The 12,848-nt window shown below is 44.3% G+C and overlaps 1 protein-coding gene across 2 annotated transcripts in view; it reads left to right on the forward strand.

Annotated features, from left to right (window-relative positions):
- LOC126418034 (nuclear factor NF-kappa-B p110 subunit) overlaps nucleotides 1-12,848 on the forward strand; it is a 99,146-nt gene that overhangs the window by 19,566 nt on the left and 66,732 nt on the right. For both annotated transcript variants that reach the window (XM_050085163.1, XM_050085162.1), the window contains exon 5: nucleotides 7,104-7,245. In XM_050085163.1, coding sequence (XP_049941120.1) covers nucleotides 7,104-7,245 — 142 coding nt within the window. The remainder of the gene's footprint in view (nucleotides 1-7,103; nucleotides 7,246-12,848) is intronic.

Raw genomic sequence — 12,848 nt, forward strand, 5'->3', positions numbered from 1 at the left:
GTTACGTAACATGTGCTGGAAAAATGGACACCACCCACAGTCAAACATTCTCCACACACAGAGGATCCAGGCCCTGACAATTGTCAGCCAACTCAACCATTGAACTGAAGAGAGAGTTCTCAGCTTTGATAAAATATTTGCCACTGCAAATCGCTGACGCACAAACAGTCTCACCTTTGTTTTTGGCTCCCTTTTCCTTTCTTTGTTTCCCTTCTCCTCTCGTTCCTCCATTTCGGTGTTTGAGTTTCCTCTTCTTCCACCCTGTGCGCTCCTGAAGTCTGGCCCATGCATCTGACGCATAACAACTGGGTAACGTGTAATTTCCAGCCCTGGGTCGTCAGGTGGGGTTCGCACGTACCTCCTGGTACAGGCCAGGCACAGGGAGGGGTGATTTCCTGAGCTACAACCTTCCCAAATTGCCGATTGGTCGCTCTGTCAGATGTTCGGGAGGTGTGACCAATCGCCTAAGACGGGGGCTCAAAGAAGTCCGCTAAAGGCAACTTAAAGATCCTGTTTGACGGCGTCGCCGCGTGGTACCTTAGCCCGGCCAGCCTCTTTTCTCACCAGTGTGCACCACCAACTGTTTTTCAGTGTTGGACTCCACGGACCAACTGCACGAGTAAGCCGATGCTGCTGTGGACCACATGGAGCAGAATCCTCCTGCTTGTGTGCCCTTGTAGTAGCAACTCCACACCGGCTGTCACTCAGTGGCCACCGAGTTAACACCCCTACATCTCTTCATCCTCATGAGTGTCCTCCAATGGAACATTCTCGGTCTTTGGTGCCACTAAGAGGATTTACGGCTGCTTTTAGCATCGCTGCATCGCTTTGTACGCTGCCTTCAGGAAACGAAATTGCGCCCTCTGGACCACTTTGAGCTTTCACATTACTTACCGATTCGTTTTGACCTTACCCCCTGAGGTTGGCATTCCATCTAGTGGTGCGTCATGCTGCTCGTACGGGATCACCTTCATAGTCAACACATTTCCGTGACTACCCCTCTTCAAGCTGTTGCAGTTCACTTTTACCTACCCCACCTGACTTTTTCCCCTCTGTACCATTTATGTACCTCTGTCATTCGATGTCATCAGAGCAGGCTTCCTTCAACTTATTGGCAGCTACCTCCCCCATTTTTGCTACTCGGAGACTTCAATGTGACATTAATGCACATAATCCCCTTTGGGGTTCTCCCAGGACCTGTTAGAGAGATGCCCTCTTGGCTGACATCTTTTCAGACTCCTCGCACACGTATTCCCATTTGGATGTATCCTTTTGCACTGCCCAGCTTTCTCATCGTCTTGAGTGGTCCGTTCTTTTTGACACCTACTCAAGCGACCATTTCCCATGTGCTATCCATTTGTTAACTCCTAACTTACATGCGTGCACACCCAAATAGCAGCTTACTAAGGCTGACTGGCAGCTTTACTCCTCCCTGACGACCTTCAAAGAACAAGATTTCCCCAGTTGTGATGACCAAGTGGACTATCTCACCGTTATCCTTACTGCTGCATAACGTTCCATTCCTCACACTTCCTCTTTGCCACATCGTGTCCCAGCCCCTTGACGGACTGAGCCATGCTGCAATGCAATTCACTTACGTCGACGAGCTCTCCTCAATTTTAACCGCCACGCTACGCTGGCCAACTGCATTCATTATAAACAGAAAGTGTCCAAAGTGTTGTCGCATTTTTCGGAATAGCAAAACAGATAGCTGGCTTTCATTCACTAGTTATTTTAACAGTTCCACACCTTCCTCTGTGTTGTGGGCCAACCTCTGACGGATTTCTGGCACCAAGATCCATTTTCCAATTTCCAGCCTGACAGTCGCTGACAATGCCATTGCTTGCTATCTCCAACACCTTGGGCCGCCACTATCACCCTGCTTTCCTGTATTTGAAACGAGCGGAGGAGGCTCGGGCGATACCCTTCTCTTGTCCGCATCACGAGTGTGACAATGCCGCCTTTACTATGAAGGAGGTAGATCATGCTCTCAGTTCATCCTCATCCTCCTCCCCAGGACCAGACGCCATCCACGTTCAGATGTTGCAGTTCTTTCTCATGCTGGTAAGCACTTTCTGCTCATCACGTACAACCGCATCTGGATGGAGGGCACATTTCCTCGATGCTGGCGTGAAGCCACCGTCATACCCATACCTAAACCCGGTAAGGACAAAAACCCTCCTTCTAGCTACCGGCCCATCTCTCTTATCAGCTGTGTTTGCAAGGTGAAGGATCGTATAATTCATGCCCGGCTGATGTGGTGGCTCTAGTCTCCCCATTTACTAATGAATCACAGTGTGGCTTTCATGCGTGGCGTTCTGCAGTTTACCATCTCGTTACTTTGTCCACCCATTTGATGAATGGTTTTCTGCGGAAATCCCAGACTGTGGCTATGTTTTTTGATTTAGAGAAGGTCTACGACAACTGCTGGAGAACTGGTATCTTCTGTACTCTTTACACATGGGGCTTCCATGGGTGCCTGCCCCATTTTCTTCAGGCTGTTTTACAAGACCGAGTTTCCAGGGTGTGTATGGGTTCTGCCTTGTCAGACACCTTTATCCAGGAAATGGTGTGTCCCAGGGTCGTCCTATTTCCTACCACCCTTAACCATATAATGACCTGTCTCCCGCCAGGCATCTCTGGCTCACTTTTTATTAATGATTTTACCATCTATTGCAGTTCTCCATGGACCTGTCTCACTGAGCAGTGTCTTCAGCGCTATCGTGATCATCTTTACTCCTGAAGCATCGACAATGGCTTTCGCTTTTCCACTGTCAAAACCGTCTGTATGAATTTCTGCAGTGCAAATGGTTATTCCCACCATCTCTACATCTTGGGCCTGTCGCCCTTCCATTCGTTGAAACTATGACTTTTCTGGGGCTCGTGCTGGATAGGAAACTCTTTTGGTCCTCCCATGTGTGTTACCTGGCAGCCCGCTATACGTGGTCCCTCCTGGGGTGCCGATCAAACCACCCTCCTTCATTTGTACCGGTCCCTTGTATGTTCGAAATTCGACTATGGGTGCTTTGCTTATGCGTCTGCATGCCCATCCCTTTTACACTGTCTCAACACTATTTGCCATCATGGCATCCATTTGGCCCCAAGCGCCTTTTACACCAGCCGGGTTGAGAGTCTGTATGCTGAAGCTGCTGAACTACCACTGTCCTACTGCCGTGACTTTCTCCTCAGCAGGTATGCATGCCATTTGTCTGCCATGCCGCCTCCTTTGATCATCAGTATGGTGCTCCTCTCTCTTCTCTGTTACCTCCCGGAGTCCACTTTTTCCTCTTACTGTGGTGGCTTAACTTCACACTACCTGCAACTTTCCCACTTGGTGTGAACCCTCACCACCTTAGCTTCGTGAAGCAGCCCATGTTAACCTTGGCCTTCATTTGCTTTCTAAGGACACTACTCCAGCCTCGGTCTATCTCCTCCAGTTTCACAATCTTCGCATGGAACTTTGCGATAGTACCTTTGTATACACGGGTCCGCCGCTCGTGGTCTTGCGGTAGCGTTCTCGCTTCCCGAGCACGGGGTCCCGGGTTCGATTCCCGGCGGGGTCAGGGATTTTCACCTGCCTCGAGATGACTGGGTGTTTGTGTTGTCCTCATCATTTCATCATCATCCAGGAAAGTGGCGAAATTGGACTGAGCAAAGATTGGATACTTGTACGGGCGCTGATAACCATGCAGTTGAGCGCCCCACAAACCAAACATCATCATCATCATCTTTGTATACACGGATGGCTCTTGGACTGACCATGGGGTCGGGTGTGCCTTCATATTATCACCCGTGTCTGTCGATATCTGCTTCCGGCACACTCCCTTTAAAGTCTGTGTGCTGTACACAGCCCCTCCCTTAGTGCAGCGGATCCAGGAGAATTGTCACTTGCTCACTGTTGATGGAGCCAGTGTCATGTTTCTGTGGGTCCCTGGTCATGGCGGCCTGCCAGGAAATGAGGCTGCTGGCACTGCTGCCAAGGCTGCAGTCCTCGTACAACAGCCCACGAGTACCTAGATTCCCTCCGATGATCTCAGCGTTGCTGTGTCAGGAGGTGGTGTCCCTTTGGCATTGCCAATGGTCCTCCCTTCGCGGGAGTAAGCTTCGGCTTATTTAGCCTCTCCCACCGCCTTGGACGACGTCCTCTTGGCCCTCCCACTGGGAGGAGATATTTTAACTCTGCTGCATATTGGGCACTGTTTTTTTAGCCGTCGTCATTTGCTCAGTGGCATACCCCATCCCTTTCTCCACATTGGGCACAAATTTTAACTGTTCAACACTTCCTGCTGGAATGCCCCCCCCCCCCCCCTTTTTTTTTTTTTTTTTTTTTTTTTTTTTTTTTTTTTTTTCCCCCCCTCTCTAACCATTAACATTCAGCTTGGGTTTGCCACCTGATTTATCAGCCTTTTAGCGTATGATGCTCGGGCTGTCGACTGCGTTTCTTTTTATCTGCCGCAGCAATATGGCGAAGGCAGTTTTATTTTTTATTTTTGGGCCTCCATTACTATATGATGTTTTTTTAGCCCTTTTTCCACCTGGTTGTTTTTAGCTGTCTCCTATTCTGTCCATTGGGACTGATGCATAGTCGTTTTAACTCCATTCTGTGTTCGTGTTCTCTAGTTTTGACTTGGGCTCATATGACCCCAGCTGTTTGTTGCGCCCTAAAGCAAAACAAAACAAGCTTACCAGAGATGTAGTATTTCAGTGTGAGCATAATTTGGTGTGAAAGCCCAAGTACATATTACAGACATGACCTGTTAAGGAATATGATAGAATACTGGCATCAATAATGGGAGGAATCAACAAGATGCAAAGGAGAAGACTGGCCACTGCTATGGGAGTGGTCAACAAGATGCAAATGCAAAATCTATAATCTAAGAAATAACCCAATCAGCAGTTGCTTTCCAATAGCTAGACTCATCTATAATTTGTATCTACATGTTCTTCTTCAGCTCACAATTAAGTGCCTGGCAGTGGGTACATCGAACCACTTTCAACCTACTTCTCTACAGTTCCATTCTCAAACAGTGTGCAGGAAAAACGAACACTTAAATATCTTTCCATGCAAACTCTGATTTTTCTTATTGTATTACAATGATCAGTTCTCCTTATGTAGGTTGCACCAACAAAATATTTTGACACTGTGAGGAGAAAGTTTGTGACTGAAATTCCACGAGAGGGCCTTGCTGCAGCGAAAACAACTTTCTATTTTATTTTTTTATGGTATTCTCTCCCTTATTTTACAATAATCCAAAATCAACTGGCCTTTTTTCAACTTTTTCAATGTACTTTGTGAATCCTATCGGAAGTGGATCCCATACTGCACAGCAATACTCCAGAAGGAGGGAGAATAAGTGTGGTTTAAGCAGTCTGTTTAGTAGAGCTTTTACATTTTCTATGTGTTCTGATAATAAATCAGTCTTTGTTTTGCTTTCCCCACAACATTGTAGATGTGATCCTTCCATTTAAGTTGTGTGTGATAGTAATCCATAAATTTTTAGTTGAGTTTCCAGGCTTTAGGTTTGTGTGATTTATAATGTAACTGAAATTAGCAGATTCTTTTTAGTGATTATGTGGATGAGTTCACAGTTTTCATTATTTAGCCACTTTTTGCACTGTACAGAAATCTTGTGTAAATCATTTTCTACTCGATTTGGTCATCCGATGACATAACATGATAGTAAATGACAGCATCATCTGCAAACAATCAGGGAGGGGTGCTGAGATTGTCTCCTAAATCATTTATGTAGATCAAAGAACAACAGAGGGCCTATAACATCTCATTGTGCGATGCCAGATATTACTTCTGTTTTATTTGATGACCTTCCATGAATTACGTCAGTAGCACTTATTATCTTGTGGGAATAAAGAGCTAGTTGTATTTCCACAAGAATGATATTTTATGAATGTGTGTTGTCTTATTTGTCAATAAATCGTTCTCTTCGAGGTGATTCACAATATTAGAGCACATTGTGTGTTCCAAAATACTACTGCAAATAGATGTTAAGATATGGGTCTGTAATTCAGCAGATGGCTCCTATTTCCGTTCTAGAGTATTTGTGTGACTTGTGCAATTTTAGAGTCTTTGCATACTTACCTTTATATGAGCAAGGGATTGTATGGGATTGCTAAGTATGGAGCCATTGTATCAGAATTTTGTGAAAGGAATCTGACTGGTGTACAATCTGGGGTGGAAGTCTTGCTTTTCTTAAGTGAGAAGCTGCGTCACTACACTGAGGATATTTGCTTCTAAGTTATTTATGTTGACAGTTGTTCTCTTAAGAGCTGCTTGGTTGCCAAACACTGAAGATGAGGAATAAAATAAGATGTTTAAAAGGATCCTAAGCTTACTGATGGAGGGACTGTTTATCGCTGCATAGGCTGTGACCACGGGTGACTGGCCCCTCTTGGAGAGACTTTTAGGGTGGAAAGTGTGGCAGATGTCAATATAGAGTTGTTACTGGTAGGTTTGATGTGAACAGCATTTTGTGTAGAGCCATCAGTGGAATGAAGGTCCACATGCAGGAAAGTGGATCATTGATGTAAACTGATAAGAAACAGATGGACATCAGTGAGCTTGTACCAGGCTAGAGGTTCGGTATTCTGAATGGGTAGAAAACTCCTTGAACATCATGCCATTAGTGTTCCAGGACAGTGCACAATATTGTTTGCGGATGGTAAGGGGAAGTAATTGTGTGTTAGAATATAGTAAGTAAGTTAGTTGTTACTACCAGGAATGAGGTCATGGGTTTAGTTGCCTGGGATGTTGGGAAAGGTGATGTACAGTGATGCCAAGACAATGATCGTCGGAGATGTTTGTGTAGAGAAATATGGCTGTCAAAGTTGTGAAGCAGAACTATTGGAAGTCGACAAAGACCTTTGTTTGGAAAGCTGGGAAGAGTGTCATTTTTAGGTTCTACATGTGTGTCTTGACAGTGCTACAGTTTTTTTGCTTCTTGGTACTGCCTCCCCTCTCCCCCTCCCTCTCTCTCTCACACACATGCGTACACACATACACTTTTGTCGTCTTCTTCATGCCTCAGAGTGTATAAAGAAGGACAAGTATAATAACTGATAATTAATAGTGCAAAAATTTTTTTCAGATTCCAAGGTATGGGCATCATACACACAGCTAAAAAGCACATTGCAGAAGAACTGCTAAAAAAGAAACGAACATTAAAATTGGAGCAGTTACGGCAGCATAACATGAATATTTCATCCTTGCCAACAAAGGATGAAACAGAAGTAAGTATTATTATTAATAGCTAAATAGGTGTTCTTTTGTACACTTTTAATCATTGATGACAGAGTAACAGAGTCTTGAAAGCTTATGTGTGATACACAGTTTATTAAATTTAATGATTTAATCTAAAGAAAGATAATTAAAATCTGTCTCCGATCACAGAGTAAAGGAGTATTAGAATGATACTGTTGCATACTGTTCTTATTTTATTAATTGTAATGGTATAACTTGAAGTAAAATAATAATAATAATAATAATAATAATAATAATCTTCCTCCCTCATTCTGTGCATCTGTTGTCTACTTATGCAAATGTAAATTGGTGCCAGCAGAATCATTCAGCAATCAGCAGCAAATGTGAATTCTCTAAATTTTCTCAGAAGTGTTCCGCAAAAAGAATGTTTGTTTTCCCTCCAGGGATTGCCATTTGAGATCACAAAGCATCGCTGTAATAATCATGTGTTGATCGAACCCAACAGTGACAAATCTAGTTGCAAACCTGTGAATAACAATACTTAAGAATGGGTCACGCTGGTGTTCTGTATATGGTCTCATTTATAGATGAGCTACACTTTCCTAAAATTTTCCCTCAAAGCCTGTCTACCATTCACTTTACCTAGTCTACTACCCTATTATTATGCATAGATACTTGATGTGACTCTGTCAAACAGCACGCCACAAACACTGTATTCGAACATTACAGGATTGTTTTTTCCTATTCATCTGTGTCAACTAACATTATTCAGTATTTATGGCAAGTGGACATTCATCAAGCCAAATAATAATTGTGTCCAAGATATCCTGTATCCTTCTAGAGTCACTTGATGAAGATACTTACACCATCATCAGGAAACAGTCATAGGTAGCTGCTCACCATGTCCGCCAGTCATTTATTTTCCTGTCACACTTCCGTAGAGCACTCCTGATGATACCCTTGTCTTTGCTTAACACATCCTATCGAGAGCAGCATAGTGGATTCTCTTACTTAGTTTGTAAACTTTTCTATATCCTCAGACCTTTGCTTACAGTCTGCAGTGGGAGATATATATATATATATATATATATATATATATATATATATATATATTATATATATATATAAAGAAAGATGATGAAACTTACCAAACAAAAGCGCTGGCAGGTCGATAGACACACAAACATACACACAAAATTCTAGCTTTCGCAACCAATGGTTGCCTCGTCAGGAAAGAGGGAAGGAGAAGGAAAGACAAAAGGATATGGGTTTTAAGGGAGAGGGTAAGGAGTCATTCCAATCCCGGGAGCGGAAAGACTTACCTTAGGGGGAAAAAAGGACAGGTATACACTCGCGCACACACACACATATCCATCCACACATACACAGACACAAGCAGACATTTGTAAAGGCAAAGAGTTTGGGCATTTTTTGGGCAGAGATGTCAGTCGGGGCGGATGTACAGAGGCAAAGATGAAGTTGAAAGACAGGTGAGGTATGAGCGGCGGCAAATTGAAATTAGAAATTAGCGGAGATTGAGGCCTGGCGGATAGCGAGAAGAAAGGATATGCTGAAGGGCAAGTTCCCATCTCCGGAGTTCTGACAGGTTGGTGTTAGTGGGAAGTATCCAGATAACCCGGACGGTGTAACACTGTGCCAAGATGTGCTGGCCGTGCACCAAGGCATGTTTAGCCACAGGGTGATCCTCATTACCAACAAACACTGTCTGCCTGTGTCCATTCATGCGAATGGACAGTTTGTTGCTGGTCATTCCCACATAGAACGCTTCACAGTGTAGGCAGGTCAGTTGGTAAATCACGTGGGTGCTTTCACACGTGGCTCTGCCTTTGATCGTGTACACCTTCCGGGTTACAGGACTGGAATAGGTGGTGGTGGGAGGGTGCATGGGACAGGTTTTACACCGGGGGCGGTTACAGGGGTAGGAGCCAGAGGGTAGGGAAGGTGGTTTGGGGATTTCATAGGGATGAACTAAGAGGTTGCGAAGGTTAGGTGGACGGCGGAAAGACACTCTTGGTGGAGTGGGGAGGATTTCATGAAGGATGGATCTCATTTCAGGGCAGGATTTGAGGAAGTCGTATCCCTGCTGGAGAGCCACATTCAGAATCTGATCCAGTCCCGGAAAGTATCCTGTCACAAGTGGGGCACTTTTGGGGTTCTTCTGTGGAAGGTTCCGGGTTTGAGGAGATGAGGATGTGGCTCTGGTTATTTGCTTCTGTACCAGGTCGGGAGGGTAGTTACGGGATGCAAAAGCTGTTTTCAGGTTGTTGGTGTAATGGTTCAAGGATTCCGGACTGGAGCAGATTCGTTTGCCACGAAGACCTAGGCTGTAGGGAAGGGACCGTTTGATGTGGAATGGGTGGCAGCTGTCATAATGGAGGTACTGTTGCTTGTTGGTGGGTTTAATGTGGACGGACGTGTGAAGCTGGCCATTGGACAGGTGGAGGTCAACGTCAAGGAAAGTGGCATGGGATTTGGAGTAGGACCAGGTGACGGTTCCATCAGATTCACCTGGTCCTACTCCAAATCCCATGCCACTTTCCTTGACGTTGACCTCCACCTGTCCAATGGCCAGCTTCACACGTCCGTCCACATTAAACCCACCAACAAGCAACAGTACCTCCATTATGACAGCTGCCACCCATTCCACATCAAACGGTCCCTTCCCTACAGCCTAGGTCTTCGTGGCAAACGAATCTGCTCCAGTCCGGAATCCTTGAACCATTACACCAACAACCTGAAAACAGCTTTTGCATCCCGTAACTACCCTCCCGACCTGGTACAGAAGCAAATAACCAGAGCCACATCCTCATCTCCTCAAACCCGGAACCTTCCACAGAAGAACCCCAAAAGTGCCCCACTTGTGACAGGATACTTTCCGGGACTGGATCAGATTCTGAATGTGGCTCTCCAGCAGGGATACGACTTCCTCAAATCCTGCCCTGAAATGAGATCCATCCTTCATGAAATCCTCCCCACTCCACCAAGAGTGTCTTTCCGCCGTCCACCTAACCTTCGCAACCTCTTAGTTCATCCCTATGAAATCCCCAAACCACCTTCCCTACCCTCTGGCTCCTACCCCTGTAACCGCCCCCGGTGTAAAACCTGTCCCATGCACCCTCCCACCACCACCTATTCCAGTCCTGTAACCCGGAAGGTGTACACGATCAAAGGCAGAGCCACGTGTGAAAGCACCCACGTGATTTACCAACTGACCTGCCTACACTGTGAAGCGTTCTATGTGGGAATGACCAGCAACAAACTGTCCATTCGCATGAATGGACACAGGCAGACAGTGTTCGTTGGTAATGAGGATCACCCTGTGGCTAAACATGCCTTGGTGCACGGCCAGCACATCTTGGCACAGTGTTACACCGTCCGGGTTATCTGGATACTTCCCACTAACACCAACCTGTCAGAACTCCGGAGATGGGAACTTGCCCTTCAGCATATCCTTTCTTCTCGCTATCCGCCAGGCCTCAATCTCCGCTAATTTCTAATTTCAATTTGCCGCCGCTCATACCTCACCTGTCTTTCAACTTCATCTTTGCCTCTGTACATCCGCCCCGACTGACATCTCTGCCCAAAAAATGCCCAAACTCTTTGCCTTTACAAATGTCTGCTTGTGTCTGTGTATGTATGGATGGATATGTGTGTGTGTGCAAGTGTATACCTGTCCTTTTTTCCCCCTAAGGTAAGTCTTTCCGCTCCCGGGATTGGAATAACTCCTTACCCTCTCCCTTAAAACCCATATCCTTTTGTCTTTCCTTCTCCTTCCCTCTTTCCTGACGAGGCAACCATTGGTTGCGAAAGCTAGAATTTTGTGTGTATGTTTGTGTTTGTTTGTGTGTCTATCGACCTGCCAGCGCTTTTGTTTGGTAAGTTTCATCATCTTTCTTTTTAGATATATTTTTCCCACGTGGAATGTTTCCCTCTATATATATATATATATATATATATATATATATATATATATATATATATATATATATATATATATATATATATATATATATATATATATATATATATATATATATATATATATATATATAAAAATAGAGGGAAACATTCCACGTAGGAAATATATATCTAAAAACAAAGATGATGTGACTTACCAAATGAAAGTGCTGGCAGGTCGACAGACACACAAACAAACACACAAAATTCAAGCTTTCGCAACAAACTGTTGCCTCATCAGGAAAGAGGGAAGGAGAGGGGAAGACGAAAGGAAGTGGGTTTTAAAGGAGAGGGTAAGGAGTCATTCCAATCCCGGGAGCGGAAAGACTTACCTTAGGGGGAAAAAAGGACAGGTATACACTCGCACACACGCACATATCCATCCACACATACAGACACAAGCAGACATATTTGTCTTTAAATATGTCTGCTTGTGTCTGTATGTGTGGATGGATATGTGCGTGTGTGCGAGTGTATACCTGTCCTTTTTTCCCCCTAAGGTAAGTCTTTCCGCTCCCGGGATTGGAATGACTCCTTACCCTCTCCTTTAAAACCCACTTCCTTTCGTCTTCCCCTCTCCTTCCCTCTTTCCTGATGAGGCAACAGTTTGTTGCGAAAGCTTGAATTTTGTGTGTATGTTTGTGTTTGTTTGTGTGTCTGTCGACCTGCCAGCACTTTCATTTGGTAAGTCACATCATCTTTGTTTTTATATATATATATATATATATATAAAATTCTGGGAATGCTGAATCTGCATGTTGTCCTTTGTTCTTTCCTCATCTGAGGAAAGGGCGAGCCAAGTTTTGAACATGTAACACTATCTAAAACAATGCTAATTTGTGCACAATTGCTGTCCTGTCTTGTAGAAATTTATTGTATTTGAACTCACAATAAGTGCTAGAGTTTTGCAGCAAACCAATGTTAAGGTTATTGGTCTGCAACTTTGCAGTTCCGTTCTTTTACCCTTCTTGTATGCAATAGTCACCTGCACTTTTTTTCCAGTTGCTTGGGACTCGTGGGACTATAGCTTCGTGATAAATGAAACCTAAGTAAGGGACCAGCATTGCAGAGTACTCCTTCTAAAAACGAAACTGAGGTTCCATCTCGACCTGGCAGCTTACTTGTATTCAAATTTTCCAGTGGCTTGTCTATGCCAGGGATGCCTATTTCTCTGTCCTCCATGCTCGAGTCTGTGCGACAGTCAGATGGCGGCATGTTTGTACGATTCGCCTGTGTTAATGATTTCTTAAATGTGAAATTTTAAACTGCAGCTTTACTTTTGCTGTCTTCTATTGCCACCTCCGAGACTAGTTGACAAGTGAATCTACAGAAGCCTTTGACCCACTTAGCGATTTTAAGTAGTACCAGAATTTTCTCGTTTCTCAGCAAGATCTTTTGCTGAGGTATGGCAGTGGAAGTTGTATGTTTCATGCATTGATCTGTTTGTAGATATATGAATTTCACCTTTTCCCTGTTGGTATTTCTGCATTGCTTTTCGATCTGAGAGTGGAACAGTCTATCTCCTAAGCATTTTCCTAAATTTTGTTATGAAACTGTTAAACAATGTGTGATCAGTTGACTGTAAGTTTAGATGGCTCTTGCATGGTGGACCAGTACACACAGACACAAACAGACATGAAAACAGAATCCTTGT

Source organism: Schistocerca serialis, chromosome 1 (assembly GCF_023864345.2).
Source record: "Schistocerca serialis cubense isolate TAMUIC-IGC-003099 chromosome 1, iqSchSeri2.2, whole genome shotgun sequence".
Taxonomy (NCBI): domain Eukaryota; kingdom Metazoa; phylum Arthropoda; class Insecta; order Orthoptera; family Acrididae; genus Schistocerca; species Schistocerca serialis.